The following is a 17257-nucleotide window of genomic DNA, read 5'->3' on the forward strand; positions in this document are numbered from 1 at the left end:
CGTCACAAGAAACCTGATTGCCCTCTCAACGGGGGGTGCTTACAAACATCAGTCGTTTACCAAGCAAAGGTAACACGCAAGGACATTAGCACATCAGACACGTACGTAGGATTAACCGAAGGAGCCAGATAGAATAATCACAAGGCCTCCTTTAGAAACCAGACTTTGCGGAATTCTACAGAGCTCAGCAAGCACATTTGGAACCTCAAAGACAATATTATCGAATATTCAATAACATGGCAAATTCTTGCATCCAGCACACCTTACAACAGTGGGAATAAAAGATGCAACCTATGCTTGAAAGAGAAACTGTTTATTATATATCATCCAGACCTGTCATCCCTCAACAAGCGCAGTGAAATCATTTCAACATGCTGCCACAGACGGAAACCCCTTCTAGTTAACACATGAGCCAATCGCCACGCTCCTACGCCTGCCTGTACCCACCCACTCTGTGCCCTATATAATCAATCAATCAATCAATGTTTACTTATATAGCCCTAAATCACTAGTGTCTCAAAGGGCTGCACAAACCACTACAACATCCTCGGTAGGCCCACATAAGGGCAAGGAAAACTCACACCCAGTGGGACGTCGGTGACAATGATGACTATGAGAACATGATACTGTGATACTGATGATACTGATGACTATGAGAAAAGATCAATCCATAATGGATCCAACACAGTCGCGAGAGTCCAGTCCAAAGCGGATCCAACACAGCAGCGAGAGTCCCGTTCACAGCGGAGCCAGCAGGAAACCATCCCAAGCGGAGGCTGATCAGCAGCGCAGAGATGTCCCCAGCCGATACACAGGCGAGCAGTACATGGCCACCGGATCGGACCGGACTCCCTCCACAAAGGAGAGTGGGACATAGAAGAAAAAGAAAAGAAACGGCAGATCAACTGGTCTAAAAAGGGAGTCTATTTAAAGGCTAGAGTATACAAATGAGTTTTAAGGTGAGACTTAAATGCTTCTACTGAGGTGGCATCTCGAACTGTTACCGGGAGGGCATTCCAGAGTACTGGAGCCCGAAATGAAAAAGCTCTACAGCCCGCAGACTTTTTTTGGGCTTTGGGGATCACTAATAAGCCGGAGTCCTTTGAACGCAGATTTCTTGCCGGGACATATGGTACAATACAATCAGCAAGATAGGATGGAGCTAGACCGTGTAGTATTTTATACGTAAGTAGTAAAACCTTAAAGTCACATCTTAAGTGCACAGGAAGCCAGTGCAGGTGAGCCAGCACAGGCGTAATGTGATCAAACTTTCTTGTTCTTGTCAAAAGTCTAGCAGCCGCATTTTGTACCAACTGTAATCTTTTAATGCTAGACATGGGGAGACCCGAAAATAATACGTTACAGTAGTCGAGGCGAGACGTAACAAACGCATGGATTATGATCTCAGCGTCTTATTGCGCTCTACCACGGTATCGAGCACGTTTCTCTGGATAATCCAATCAAGACATATGTATATATATTTTTTAATTTTATTTTAGCAAGCGTTGCCATGGCAACAGGGAGGTTCAAGCTAATGAAGCGGCAACACAAGGTCGGCTGCCGCCAGCAACAACGCAGGCCGAGGGGAAGGAAGAGATTTGATGTCAGACCCTCGGCTGGTGATTTTGTGCACTGTCAGCAAAAAAAAAAAAAGGGGCAACTAAGCTCAGCGCCCCTCCCCCTCCTCCTCCGCCCTTGCCACTCGCTACTTTAACGTCTTCTCAAAGCCAGCACTGGGAGCGGAAACGCAGCTGTGCAAACGATCGCCGGGAAGAAAAACAAACGCGAGCGTGGACGCAAAGACGTTACTTTCAGTTTGTTCTTCTGATTCATACTCAGGTTGCTTTACTGTACCTTGGGTCTGAGCGGGTCCAGGCGGCTCTGGACTCTGTTCTTGAGGGGCTCCGGTGACGATCCAGTAGACACTTCTGGGGATCTGCGGCGGGAGAAGCATGCATAAGCGATTTGCGCATCGTGCCTTGACAGTCAGGGGCTTGTGAACCTGAACAAGGCGAGGACACTGGTGCCCTGGCTTCCATTCAGGACCGGCTGGTCCTCGGACAGCAGATCGGCCTTGTTGGCGCAGGGCGGCCTCAGGGCTTCTTCGTCCAGCAGCGCCATCAGTAGCTTGACGGTGTCGCGGCCTCCGTACGCCGTTGCGTGGTTGACCGCGTACGCTTTGGGCTGCGGGACAGCTTCAGTTAGTCCAGGGGTCGGGAACCTTTTTGGCTGAGAGAGCCATGAATGCCAAATATTTCAAAATGTATTTCCATGAGAGCCATATAATATTTTTTACACTGAATATCACTAAAAGCGTGCATTTTTAAGTAAGACCAACATTTTTAGAGTATAATAAATCTCTTAATCTTTTTAAAAACATTGTTATTCTGAAGCTAACCAATAATAAATAAAATGTCATGTCTGTTGATCATGTTTTTGTTTGGCCATGTGCTGTTTTTGTCCTTTGGACTCTTTAAGTTCCTGTTTTTTTCCACTCCCTTGTCTGGTTTCCTTGGTTACTCATTTTGTCCACCTGTCTCTGGTGGACAAAATGCCTGCTCACCTGCTTCCCGAGCACTAATCAGAGGCAGTATTTAAGCTCGTCTTTGCCAGTCAGTCGCCCTGTGCTGACTTGTTTCATGCCTTGCCATAGTTTCGTGCTTCATGACATGCCAAGTAAGTTTTGTTTGATTTATGTTCTTGGTCTGTTTATGCGTTAGCTTTGTTCTTTAGCCCAAGTTGTGCCTCCGCTGTGAGCGATTCTTGTTTGGATATTTTTTTAGTTAAAATTAAATCATGTTTTTACCTAAATTCCATGTCCCCCCCCCCCCCCCCATCATGACATAAAATACTTCTTACCATTAATGTGACTTCTTGAACAGGTGCGGTAGAGAACGGATGGATGGGTATAAATGCATGAGAATGTTTTCTATTTTGCACGTTATTTTTAGCACTCTGATTACCAGCGAAAATATTCATTACTTATGTTAAGCAATGTCAGCTAAGATTAATCAGAGAGCCAGATGCAGTCATCAAAAGAGCCACATCTGGCTCTAGAGCCATAGGTTCCCTACCCCTGAGTTAGTCGGTGCGTCTAGAACCCAGACCCGCCGGCCTTCACCAGTATTCAAAGCCTTTCATGCAACTTTTCACACCGAGGTCGGCTCGAGGGCCACTTTGAAGAATGAATACAACTTTTCGTACGATTTGATATGAAATTTTGAAATATTATACGTAACAATACGTAGTTCCTGCAGTCCTGGGTTCAAATCCAGGTTAGGGATCTTTCTGTGTGGAGTTTGCATGTTCTCCCCGTGAATGCGTGGGTTCCCTCCGGGTACTCCGGCTTCCTCCCACTTCCAAAGACATGCACCTGGGGATAGGTTGATTGGCAACACTAAATTGGCCCTAGTGTGTGAATGTGAGTGTGAATGTTGTCTGTCTATCTGTGTTGGCCCTGCGATGAGGTGGCGACTTGTCCAGGGTGTACCCTGCCTTCCGCCCGATTGTAGCTGAGATAGGCGCCAGCGCCCCCCGCGACCCCGGAAGGAAATAAGCGGTAGAAAATGGATGGATGGATGGAAATTCACCGCATAAACAGTAGAGGCCAAAAGTTTGGACACACCTTCTCATTCAATGCGTTTTCTTTATTTTCGCGACTATTTACATTGTGGATTGTCACGTCAAAACTATGAATAAACACATGCGGAGTTATGTACTTAAACAAAAAAAAAGGTGAAATAACTGAAACCACCTTTTATATTCTTGTTTCTTCAAGATAGCCATCCTGCTTTGCACACTCTTGGCATTCTCTGGATGAGCTGAAAACCATTTCAGGTGACTCCCTCTTCATGCTCATGGAGAGAATGCCAAGAGTGTGCAAAGCAGTAATCAGAGCAAAAGGTGGCTATTTTGAAGAAACTGGACTATCCATCCATCCATCTTCTTCAGCTTACCTGATGTCGGATCACGGGGACAGCAGCCTAAGCAGGGAAACCCTGCCATCAGTGTGTGAATGGGTGAATGTGGAAATAGTGTCAAAGCGCTTTGAGTTCCTTATAAAAGGTAGAAAAGCGCTATACAAGTATAACCTATTTACCATTCCTCTCTCCCCGGCTACTTCGTCCAGCCAGGCCAGCCGGGAGACAGTCTTCCCAACGTGTCCTGGGTCTTCCCCGTGGCTTCCTACCGGTCGGACGTGCCCTAGGTAGGCGTTCGGGTGGCATCCTGACCAGATGCCCCAACCACTTCATCTGGCTCCTCTCCATGTGGAGGAGCAGCGGCTTTACTTTGAGCTCCCCCCGGATGACAGAGCTTCTCATCCTATCTCATTTCGGAGGAAGCTCATTTCGGCCGCTGGTACCCGTGACAGGCTAACCTCCTCTAATCTCCGAGGACAAAGCTACGAACAATGGGAGACCGGGCTTTCTGCACCGTCTGTGGAATGATCTCCCTGACCACCTGAGGGCACCACAGACTGTGGATGCTTTAAAAAAAGGCTTAAAAAACCCTTCTTTTAAAAAAAACAAAACGTTTTTAGATATATGCATACTAGTTGTAGCTATTAGGCTGTTCTAGTTTTTATTTCAGTTGGGCACAAGTGAGTTGATGTTTTTATTACATCTGTAATTATATAGTAGGGTAAGGTCCACATAATAACAATGCTTTCATTTTAGTCGGGGATAATTATTTCCTGTTCCTAAGTTATATTCTTAAAATAATACTTTTTGTTTTGTTGTGGGTTCTTCCGAGGTTGTCGTAGTCGTAATGGTTTGTACAGTCCTTTGAGACATTTGTGATTTAGGGCTATACAAATAAACATTGATTGATTTTTATTATATTTTTCTTTCTTTCTTTCTTTTAATACACTGTAGCGCTTTGAGGTTATATACTCAATGTAAAGTGCTTTTTACAAATACAATCTATTATTATTATTATCATCTTGTCCTTTCAGTCATAACCCAAAGCTCATGACCATAGGTGAGGACTGGAACGTGGATCGACTGGTAAATTGAGAACTTTGCCTTCCGGCTCGGCTCCTTCTTCACCACAACGGATCGATACTGCGTCCGCATTACTGAAGACGCCGCACCGATCCGCCTGTCCACCTCACGATCCACTCTAGAATATAAAACGTGTTTTCAGTTATTTCACATGTTTTATATTCTAGTTTCTTCAAAATAGCCATCCTGCTTTGCACACTCTTGGCATTCTCTGGATGAGCTTCAAGCACACCTGTGAAGTGAAAACCGTTTCCGGTGACGACTTCTAATAGCTCACTGAGAAAAACAGTATCGGTAATTAAGAGATGGAAAATATCGGAATATCGGCAAAAAACCCCATTATCGGACATCTCTAGTTGTGCATAATATTCTAGAGGCCGACCAATCACGGCCTTGATTGAGGTTGGAATTTTTTGGGAGGCACACATGAGGTTTGAGCGTATGTTACGTAAAAATGTGCGCACCTAGGCAAGTCTGAGGATCTGAACTCAGGACTAAGTGCTTGTACGTTACCCTGGCAGGGCTGATCCCCGTCCCGTCTCCCGGCGAGGTTTCCTTCCGCTCCCGGTTCAGCTCGCAGATCCTAGCCTTCAGCTCGGTCGCAGTCTCCTCGGTCGCGGCGCTCACCGCGTCCCCGCCGGAGCACCCTTTGACCAGCGCCGCCCGAATGGCCGACACCAGCTTGGCACCGCACGCACTAGAAGGAGACAGAATTCTTGTCAACCTTTGACATTTTAGGCTTTGGGTTAGAATAATTATGAGTAAGTTATCACACAACTCTTATGCTTAAAAGGCCGTTGCTATAGATCAGGGTTCACCAACCTTTTTGAAACCAAGAGCTACTTCTTGGGTACTGATTAATGCGAAGGGCTACCAGTTTGATACACACTTAAATAAATTGCCAGAAATAGCCAATTTGCTCAATTTACCTTTAACTCTATGTTATTATTAATAATTAATGATATTCATCTTTGTGGAAACACTGATCATCTTAATGATTTCTCACAATAAATATATATAGAAACAGATAAATATTAAAAAATATATAAAAATGGGTATTTCTGTTTGTCATTCCGTCATACATTTTTTTCCTTCTACGGAAGGTTTTTTGTAGAGAATAAATGATGAAACAAACACTTAATCGAACATTTTAAAAGAGGAGAAAACACGGAAAAAAATGACAATTGAATTTTGAAACATAGTTTATCTTCAAAATGAAAAATTCAATTAAAATGTATTTATTATTCTTTACAATAAAAAAATTAATTTACTTGAACATTGATTTAAATTGTCAGGAAAGAAGAGCAAGGAATTTAAAAGGTAAAAAGGTATATGTGTTTAAAAATCCTAAAATCATTTTTAAGGTTGTATTTTTGCTCTAAAATTGTCTTTCTGAAAGTAATAAGAAGCAAAGTAAAAAAATGAATGCATTTCTTTAAACAAGTGAAGACCGAGTCTTTAAAATATTTTTGGGGATTTTCAAATTCTATTTGAGTTTTGTCTCTCTCAGAACTAAAAATGTCGAGCAAAGTGAGACCAGCTTGCTAGTAAATAAATACAATTTAAAAAATAGAGTATAGTTATGCTACAGTTATTATCAATTGTGCTGAAGTTGTACTTTTCTGTCTGTGCAAAGGGACAACTGGCAATCTTGGATTGCAAGTCGTCTCGAATCAGTGTTTGTGTACAAAACATGGTAAATACTTGTATAGTGCTTTACTACCTTTTTTTTTTTTAAAGGAAATCAAAGCGCTTTGACACTATTTCCACATTCACCCATTCACATTGACACACTGATGGCGGGAGCTGCCATGCAAGGCCCTAACCAGGACCCATCAGGAGCAAGGGTGTAGTGTCTTGCTCAAGGACACAACGGACATGACTCGGATGGAAGAAGGTGGGGATTGAACCAGGACCACAGTCACTCTCCCAACTGCGCCACGCCGTCCCCCGAACATCGAGTACCGTGACGCAGACAAAGCAGAGACAGGGCGATATCACGAGTGTCAGCACATTTCCACTTCTGAATAATCATATATTGTGTCCAGCTGGGGCTGCTGAAATCACTCCCCTTCCTTCAGAAGCAGCCTCAGTGATGTAACCAGGGACCTCCCAAATAAATAGAGGAGCACGTGGGACTGTACCATAGAGCGTAAGTTGGAACTGTAACTAAGTGCACAGCCCAATACGTCTCTCCTCATTGAGCAAAATTTAACTGTCTCTGCATGATTCATTGCTTCTTGTCTGTTTAATAAACGTTGTCGGTGTTTGAACCGGACACCTTGAAGTTCTCAGTTTGGGTTGGCCGTGCATTTCCAGCAGGTACCGGCACCGGTAGAGGGCGTCAGCCCTGGCGGGATGGAGCGGTCAAGGGAATTTTGTGGGAAAACCGAAGAAGGGGCCTCATAGCGGAAGGTGTTTGCACGAGGAAACACAGTCCTCCCCTGAGAGCCTGAGCACACAGACCGCTGACAGTCAGCCCCGAGTTCATCCCTGCCTCGTGATCCGAGAGCCCCGACGTGTTGTTCCGACTCGCCGGGTCGGGCGAGGCCTCGCATGACCCGGGGTGCTAAATCTTTCCTGATAAGCACTGGTGCTGCTCTGCACAGGAGAGTCTCCTCAAATCGAGACTTCCAACCCTTTGATGCATCATCACGGCCAGTTTAGACGGGAGTCGTTAGAGGCCGCCTTGGCATTAGCAACAACTTTCATTAGGCGGTATAGCTCGGTTGGTAGAGGGGTCGTGCCAGCAACTTGAGGGTTCCGGGTTCGATCCCAGATTCCACCATCCTGGTCACAGCTGTTGTGTCCTTGGGCAAAACACTCCCAGTGACATCCACACTGGTTTAAATGTAACTTAGATATTGGGTTTCACTATGTAAAAGCGCTTTGAGTCACTCGAGAAAATTGCTATATAATTAACTTCACTTCATTGTGTGTGTGTGTGAGACGTTCACAATCGCATTCCTTTTTTCTAGGGATGTCCGATTATTTCGGACTGCCGATATTATCAGCCGATAAATGCTTCAAAATGTAATATCGGAAATTATCGGTATCGGCTTCAAAATTATCGGTATCGGTTTCAAAAATTAAACGACCCGAGATCTACAAAGCAGATAAGGAGCAGACCTGACCTTGCTCTAGACATCAATCAATCAATCAATGTTTACTTATATAGCCCTAAATCACTAGTGTCTCAAAGGGCTGCACAAACCACCACGACATCCTCGGTAGGAAAACTCACACCCAGTGGGACATTGGTGACAATAATGACCCAGTGGGACGTCGGTGACAATGATGACTATGAGAACCTTAGAGAGGAGGAAAGCAATGGATGTCGAGCGGATCTAACATGATACTGTGAAAGTTCAATCCACAATGGATACAACACAGTCGCGAGAGTCCAGTCCAAAGAGGATCCAAGACACAGCAGCGAGAGTCCCGTTCACAGCGGAGCCAGCAGGAAACCATCCCAAGCGTAGGCGGACCAGCAGCGCAGAGATGTCCCCAGCCGATACACAGGCGAGCAGTACATGGCCACCGGATCGGACCGGAACCCCTCCACACGGGAGAGTGGGACATGGAAGAAAAAGAAACGAAACGGCAGATCAACTGGTCTAAAAAGGGAGTCTATTTAAAGGCTAGAGTATACAAATGAGTTTTAAGGTGAGACTTAAATGCTTCTACTGAGGTGGCATCGCGAACTGTTACCGGGAGGGCATTCCAGAGTACTGGAGCCCGAACGGAAAATGCTCTATAGCCCGCAGACTTTTTTTGGGCTTTGGGAATCACTAATAAGCCGGAGTCCTTTGAACGCAGATTTCTTGCCGGGACATATGGTACAATACAATCGGCAAGATAAGATGGAGCTAGACCGTGTAGTATTTTATACGTAAGTAGTAAAACCTTAAAGTCACATCTTAAGTGCACAGGAAGCCAGTGCAGGTGAGCCAGTACAGGCGTAATGTGATCAAACTTTCTTGTTCTTGTCAAAAGTCTAGCAGCCGCATTTTGTACCAACTGTAATCTTTTAATGCTAGACATGGGGAGACCCGAAAATAATACGTTACAGTAGTCGAGGCGAGACGTAACAAACGCATGGATAATGATCTCAGCGTCTTTAGTGGACAGAATGGAGCGAATTTTAGCGATATTACGGAGATGAAAGAAGGCCGTTTTAGTAACGCTTTTAATGTGTGCCTCAAAGGAGAGAGTTGGGTCGAAGATAACACCCAGATTCTTTACCGTGTCGCCTTGTTTAATTGTTTGGTTGTCAAATGTTAGAGTTGTATTATTAAATAGAGTTCGGTGTCTAGCAGGACCGATAATCAGCATTTCCGTTTTTTTGGCGTTGAGTTGCAAAAAGTTAGCGGACATCCATTGTTTAATTTCATTAAGACACGCCTCCAGCTGACTACAATCCGGCGTGTTGGTCAGCTTTAGGGGCATGTAGAGTTGGGTGTCATCAGCATAACAGTGAAAGCTAATACCGTATTTGCGTATGATGTCACCTAGCGGCAGCATGTAGATGCTGAAGAGTGCAGGGCCAAGGACCGAACCCTGGGGAACTCCACACGTTACCTTAACGTAGTCCGAGGTCACATTGTTATGGGAGACACACTGCATCCTATCAGTAAGATAAGAGTTAAACCAAGACAGGGCTAAGTCTGACATACCAATTCGTGTTTTGATACGTTCTAATAAAATATTATGATCGACGGTATCGAAAGCAGCGCTAAGATCGAGGAGCAGCAACATAGATGACGCATCAGAATCCATCGTTAGCAATAGATCATTAGTCATTTTTGCGAGGGCTGTCTCCGTCGAGTGATTTGCCCTGAAACCGGATTGAAAGGTTTCACATAGATTGTTAGACGCTAAGTGTTCATTTAACTGCTCCGCAACAATTTTTTCAAGGATTTTTGAAATAAAGGGAAGGTGAGACACCGGTCGGTAATTTACCATGAGGTCAGGATCGAGGTTAGGTCTTTTAAGAAGAGGATGAATAACCGCTTTTTTGAATGCTAGGGGAACAGTGCCCGAGGAGAGTGATAAGTTTATAATATTTAGCACTGATGGACCTAATAATACAAAGAGCTCCTTGATCAGTTTCCCAGGAAGAGGGTCAAGTAAACATGTCTGTTTTATTCCATTTACACGTTGTAACAATTCCTCTAATGTTATTTCCTCAAAACGAGAGAAAGTATTTTGGAGGGCAGTATCCGCCGTATATACAATCGTGTCAGTGTTAATAGAACCCCGATGTAGCTGGGACGCATTGTCTTTAATCTCCTTTCTAATGACTTCAATTTTCTTACTAAAGAATTGCATAAAGTCATCAGCTGAGTGGGTTGAGCTACTGGAAGGAGTCCCTTGTTGGGTTAGCGATGCTACCGTACTAAACAAAAATTTAGGATCGTTTTTATTACGGTGGATGAGATTTGAGTAATAATTAGCTTTAGCTAAGGTAAGCATGCGTTTATAAGTTATTAAACCATCACTCCATGCTTGATGGTGCACCTCAAGTTTAGTCGTGCGCCATTTGCGTTCCAGCTTTCTACATAATAATTTCTGAGCTCTAGTTTCTTCTGTAAACCACGGGGTGCGCTTTTTTGGAGCCTTTTTTAACTTTAGCGGTGCTATGTTATCAATGGTTTCGCGCAGGGCGTCGTTAAAGTTGTTAGTGAGGTTATCAATAGAGCCCACATACTTTGGGAATGGTGCCATTACCGAGGGCAGTGGGTCAGCAAGAGTTGTCGTTGTGGCTGTATTAATGTTGCGGCTGCTATAGCAGTTATTATTATTATTAGTTTGACGAACATGCGTCTGAACCTCGAATTTTATAAGGTAATGATCAGACAATACTTTAGTATACGGGAGTATCGTAACTTTGGAAACGGTGATGCCCCTGACAAGCACTAGGTCTATCGTATTACCGTTGCGATGCGTGGGTTCATTTATTATTTGTGTGAGACCACAGCTATCAATTACAGTCTGGAGCGCTACGCACGGTGGGTCCGATGGGGTATTCATATGGATATTAAAGTCCCCCATTATGATTATATTATCGGCGTGTGTCACTAGATCAGCAACAAACTCTGAGAATTCATTAATAAAGGGCCCACATGCGTCTGAACCTCAAATTTTATAAGGTAATGATCAGACAATACTTTAGTATACGGGAGTATCGTAACTAAAGTATTGTCTGATCATTACCTTATAAAATTCGAGGTTCAGACAATACTTTAGTATACGGGAGTATCGTAACTAAAGTATTGTCTGATCATTACCATATAAAATTCGAGGTTCAGACGCATGTTCGTCAAACTAATAATAATAATAACTGCTATAGCAGCCGCAACATTAATACAGCCACAACGACAACTCTTGCTGACCTACTGCCCTCGGTAATGGCACCATTCCCAAAGTATGTGGGCTCTATTGATAACCTCACTAAGGCGGCTACATCCAGCGGCCTGTGAAGCAGGGGAGTCTAGTAGCAGCGGGGGCCGTCTACGGAGCAGACGCCATTATCACCAGACCTATGTAAGCGTCAATATATACCTTGATGTTGCAGAAAAAAGACCATATATTTTTTCAACCGATTTCTGAACTCTAAATGGGTGAATTTTGGCAAATTAAACGCTTTTCTGTTTATTGCTCTGTGGCGATGACGTCAGAACGTGACGTCGCCGAGGTAACACAGCCGCCATTTTCATTTTCAACACATTGCAAACACCGGGTCTCAGCTCTGTTATTTTCCGTTTTTTCGACTATTTTTTGGAATATTGGAGACATCATGCCTCGTCGGTGTGTTGTCGGAGGGTGTAACAACAGTAACAGGGAGGGATTCAAGTTGCACCACTGGCCCGAAGATGCGAAAGTGGCAAGAAATCTGCCGCCAGACCCCCATTGAATGTGCCGGAGTGTCTGCACATTTTACCGGCGATGACAGACATGGCACAGAGATGTATGGATAACCTGCAGATGCATTTGCAACAATAAATTCAACGAAATCACAAAGGTGAGTTTTGTTGATGTTGTTGACTTATGTGCTAATCAGACATATTTGGTTGCGAAGTGACTGCCATCTAATCGATGCTAACATGCTACGCTAATCGATGCTAACATGCTATTTACCGGCGGTGCTAAAGCAGACATGGCACAGAGATGTATGGATAACCTGCAGATGCATTTGCAAAAATATTACGTTTCCTTCCACTCACATTTGATGCGAAAAACACACTTTCCAATTGAAGGATTTAAGTTGCTCCAGTGTCACAAGATGCGAAAGTCCTGATCGTTTGGTCCATACATTTTACCAGCGATGCTAACGCAGCTATTTGGCCATGCTATGGCTATGAATAGCGTCAATAGCTATTCGCTCAATAGCTTCAGTTTCTTCTTCAATACTTTCATACTCCAACCATCCATTTCAATACATGCGTAATCTGTTAAATCGCTTAAGCCGCTGAAATCCAGGTCTGAATCCGAGCTAATGTCCCTATATCTTGTTGTGCTATTCGCCATTGTTTGTTTGTATTGGCAGCACTGTATGACGTCACAGGGAAATGAACAGTGTCTGGGCAGGGAGCGAAAAAAAGGCACTTTAAAGCTTTTTTTAGGGATATTCCGGGACCAGAAGGCGGGGTACAGCCTGGATAAGTCGCCATCTCATCACAGGGCCAGCCTAGGGATGCAGTCGCGGGCAAATTGAGCGTGCTGTGATTTATGGATTATTTTGAATTTATCTCATGAAAAAATGTAGAAAGTAAACAAGGTACTGGACCCAGGACACGTTGGGAAGACCATGTCTCCCGGCTGGCCTGGGAACGCCTCGGGATCCCCCAGGAGGAGCTGCACGAAGTGGCTGGGGGGAGAAAAGTCTGGGCTTCTTTGCTTAGGCTGCTGCCCCAGCGACTTGACCTTGGATAAGTAGAAGAAGATGGATGGATATATTTCCACTACTGAACGTGTCAGATTTTACTATTGAGAGGAGTGATCGCATTAATTTAAACCTCTTTATTATACCTAGGGATGCAGTCACAGGCAAATGGAGCGTGCTGTGACTTTTGGATTATTTTGAATTCATCTCAAAAAAATGTAAAAAGTAAACAAGGTACTGGACCCAGGACACATTGGGAAGACTATGTCTCCCGGCTGGTCTGGGAACGCCTCGGGATCCCCCGGGAGGAGCTTGACGAAGTGGCTGGGGGGAGGAAAGTCTGGGCTTCTTTGCTTAGGCTGCTGCCCCCGCGACTTGACCTCCGATAAGCGGAAGAAGATGGATGGATATATTTCCACTACTGAACGTGTCAGTTTTTACTATTGAGAGGAGTGATCGCATTAATTTACACGTCTTTATTATGCCTAGGGATGCAGAAACAGGAAAATGGAGCGTGATGTGACTTTTGGATTATTTTGAATGTATCTCACGAAAAAGTGTAAAAAGTAAACAAGGTACTGGACCCAGGACCTAGGACACATTGGGAAGACTATGTCTCCCGGCTGGTCTGGGAACGCCTCGGGATCCCCCGGGAAGAGCTGGACGAAGTGGCTGGGGGGAGAAAAGTCTGGGCTTCTTCGCTTAGGCTGCTGCCCCCGCGACTTGACCGTGGATAAGTAGAAGAAGATGGATGGAGATATTTCCACTACTGAACATGTCAGTTATTACTATTGAGAGGAGTGATTGCATTAATTTAAACCTCTTTATTATGCCGAGGGATGCAGTCGCGGGCAAATTGAGCGTGCTGTGACTTTTGGATTATTTTGAATGTATCTCATGAAAAAATGTAAAAAGTAAACAAGATACTGGACCCAGGACACGTTGGGAAGACTATGTCTCCCGGTTGGCCTGGGAACGCCTCGGGATCCCCCGGGAGGAGCTGGACGAAGTGGCTGGGGGGAGAAAAGTCTGGGCTTCTTTGCTTAGGCTGCTGCCCCCGTGACTTGACCTTGGATAAGTAGAAGAAGATGGATGGATACATTTCCACTACGGAACGTGTCAGATTTTATTATTGAGAGGAGTGATTGCATTAATTTAAACCTCTTTATTACGCCAAGGGATGCAGTCACAGGCAAATTGAGCGTGCTGTGACTTTTGGATTATTTTGAATGTATCTCATGAAAAAATGTAACAAGTAAACAAGGTGCATAATATTAAATGACATTGATCTGCATTGGAGTGTTTTAATCCTCCACGTGGAAATGTTTTGAAAGCCAAAATAGAACCAGATGAATTCCTTCCGACATGTTCACGCACCTCGGGTCAGGCGTCTCCCCCAGGATCTCCTCCAGGTCGTCCAGGAACTGCACAAAGCTGCACAGGCCCTTGACGTGCTTCCTCAGCGGGTCCGTCTCGGCCGGAGCGTAACCCTTACCGCCGAGCTGGATGGCCCTCACGAAAGACGTCAGCGCCTGCAGAAGCCAGGAGGTCAGAGTCGCCTCGCCGGGTCAACCTTCCCCACGTCTGCGTCTTACCAAAAAGAGGGACGTGCTGCTGCTTCGCGCCGCGTGTTTCACGTCCGTGAAGGTCCGGCGGCCCAGAGAGCGGCTGGGGACGTCGAGCGTGAGCGCCAAGGCCAGGTCGTCCTTGGTGTTGACGAGCAAGCTCAGGTAGGAGCAGAAGACTCTTCTCACCGCCGTTTTGATGACCTGCTGTGGAGACACCATGGTCAGAGAGGTGCTTCTTGAGAGGATGCAGTAGGGCTGGGCGATACGGCCTTTTTTTAATGTCGCGATACACCATATATATCTCCATATTTTGCCTTAGCCTTGAATGAACACTTGATGCATATAATCACAGCAGTGATGATTCTATGTGTCTACATTAAAACATTCTTCTTCATGCTACTTTTAAACTTTCATGTGAGTGAAGTGTGTTATATTTATTTATATAGCGCTTTTCTCTGGTGACTCAAAGCACTTTTACATAGTGAAACCCAATATCTAAGTTACATTTATACCAGGTGCCCAGGCTTTGACCGATCTTTTTTTAATTTAATTTTTTTCTCAAAGTCCCCCTACTTGTTTGCCTGTATCTCACCTTTTTTGTAAGGGCACCGGAAGTTGGCAGACCCGTCAGCGATCCTGTTCTGTCTCCCTGTAATGTTTTTCTGATCTTGAATGGGATTGTGCTGAAAATTTTAATTTCTACTCGGGGATTAATAAAGTATATCTGATTCTGATGTAGAAGTGGCTGGTTGCATCAGCTCTGCTCTTTTAATGTTATTTGTTTTCTTTGATGTTTATGTTTGCAACTCATGCTATGGCTATGAGTTGCTTTTTTCCCTTGGCCTCAGTCTGGACCCCCTCTCCAGGGGCCCAGGTTTAGACTGATTTTTTAAAATTTTATTTTAATCTATTATTTTTTCCCCCCATTCCCCCCACTTGTTTATCTGTATAAGGGGCGCCAAAAATGTTGGCAGACCCGTCAGCGATCCTGTTCTGTCTCCTTGTAATGTTTTTCTGATCTTGAATGGGATTGTGCTGAAAATTTTAATTTCCCCTCGGGGATTAATAAAGTATATCTGATTCTGATGTAGAAGTGGCTGGTTGCATGAGCTCTGCCCTTTTAATGTTATTTGTTTTCTTTGATGTTTCCCTCTTACACACATGTAAGAGGGATGTGTGCTATGGCTATGAGTTGCTTTTTTCCCTTGGCCTCAGTCTGGACCCCCTCTCCAGGGGCCCAGGCTTAGACTGATTTTTTTTAATCTATCATTTTTTCCCCCCATTCCTGTCCACTTGTTTATCTGTATAAGGGGCACCAAAAATGTTGGCAGACCCGTCAGCGATCCTGTTCTGTCTCCCTGTAATGTTTTTCTGATCTTGAATGGGATTGTGCTGAAAATTTAAATTTACCCTCTGGGATTAATAAAGTATGTCTGATTCTGATGTAGAAGTGGCTGGTTGCATCAGCTCTGCTCTTTTAATGTTATTTGTTTTCTTTGATGTTTATGTTTGCAACTCATGCTATGGCTATGAGTTGCTTTTTTCCCTTGGCCTCAGTCTGGACCCCCTCTCCAGGGGCCCAGGTCTAGACTGATTTTTTTTAATTTTATTTTAATCTATTATTTTTTCCCCCCATACCCCCCACTTGTTTATCTGTACAAGGGGCGCCAAAAATGTTGGCAGACCCGTCAGCGATCCTGTTCTGTCTCCCTGTAATGTTTTTCTGATCTTGAATGGGATTGTGCTGAAAATTTTAATTTTCCCTCGGGGATTAATAAAGTATATCTGATTCTGATGTAGAAGTGGCTGGTTGCATCAGCTCTGCCCTTTTAATGTTATTTGTTTTCTTTGATGTTTCCCTCTTACACACATGTAAGAGGGATGTGTGCTATGGCTATGAGTTGCTTTTTTCCCTTGGCCTCAGTCTGGACCCCCTCTCCAGGGGCCCAGGCTTAGACTGATTTTTTTTAATTTTATTTTAATCTATCATTTTTTTCCCCCATTCCTGTCCACTTGTTTATCTGTATAAGGGGCGCCAAAAATGTTGGCAGACCCGTCAGCGATCCTGTTCTGTGTCCCTGTAATGTTTTTCTGATCTTGAATGGGATTGTGCTGAAAATTTAAATTTACCCTCTGGGATTAATAAAGTATGTCTGATTCTGATGTAGAAGTGGCTGGTTGCATCAGCTCTGCTCTTTTAATGTTATTTGTTTTCTTTGATGTTTATGTTTGCAACTCATGCTATGGCTATGAGTTGCTTTTTTCCCTTGGCCTCAGTCTGGACCCCCTCTCCAGGGGCCCAGGTTTGGACTGATTTTTTTAAATTTTATTTTAATCTATTATTTTTTTCCCCCATTCCCCCCACTTGTTTATCTGTATAAGGGGCGCCAAAAATGTTGGCAGACCCGTCAGCGATCCTGTTCTGTCTCCCTGTAATGTTTTTCTGATCTTGAATGGGATTGTGCTGAAAATTTTAATTTCCCCTCGGGGATTAATAAAGTATATCTGATTCTGATGTAGAAGTGGCTGGTTGCATCAGCTCTGCCCTTTTAATGTTATTTGTTTTCTTTGATGTTTCCCTCATGTAAGAGGGATGTGTGCTATGGCTATGAGTTGCTTTTTTCCCTTGGCCTCAGTCTGGACCCCCTCTCCAGGGGCCCAGGCTTAGACTGATTTTTTTAAATTCTATTTTAATCTATTATTTTTTCCCCCCATTCCCCCCCACTTGTTTATCTGTATAAGGGGCGCCGAAAATGTTGGCAGACCCGTCAGCGATCCTGTTCTGTCTCCCTGTAATGTCT

General features: G+C 44.3%; 1 protein-coding gene across 2 annotated transcripts in view; it reads right to left on the minus strand.

Moving 5' to 3' along the window:
* parpbp (PARP1 binding protein) overlaps positions 1-17257 on the minus strand; it is a 33286-nt gene that overhangs the window by 4901 nt on the left and 11128 nt on the right. The window contains exons 5-9 of one of the 2 annotated variants that reach the window (XM_061914134.1): positions 14484-14657; positions 14266-14420; positions 5517-5700; positions 2003-2184; positions 1855-1936 (exon numbers count right to left, since the gene is read on the minus strand). In XM_061914134.1, coding sequence (XP_061770118.1) covers positions 1855-1936; positions 2003-2184; positions 5517-5700; positions 14266-14420; positions 14484-14657 — 777 coding nt within the window. Of the gene's footprint in view, positions 1-1854; positions 1937-2002; positions 2185-5516; positions 5701-14265; positions 14421-14483; positions 14661-17257 lie in introns of both variants that reach the window. The other variant, XM_061914133.1, reaches the window with a different exon arrangement.

The sequence above is a fragment of the Nerophis ophidion genome, linkage group LG10, assembly GCF_033978795.1.
Source record: "Nerophis ophidion isolate RoL-2023_Sa linkage group LG10, RoL_Noph_v1.0, whole genome shotgun sequence".
In the NCBI taxonomy this organism is placed as follows: Eukaryota; Metazoa; Chordata; class Actinopteri; order Syngnathiformes; family Syngnathidae; genus Nerophis; species Nerophis ophidion.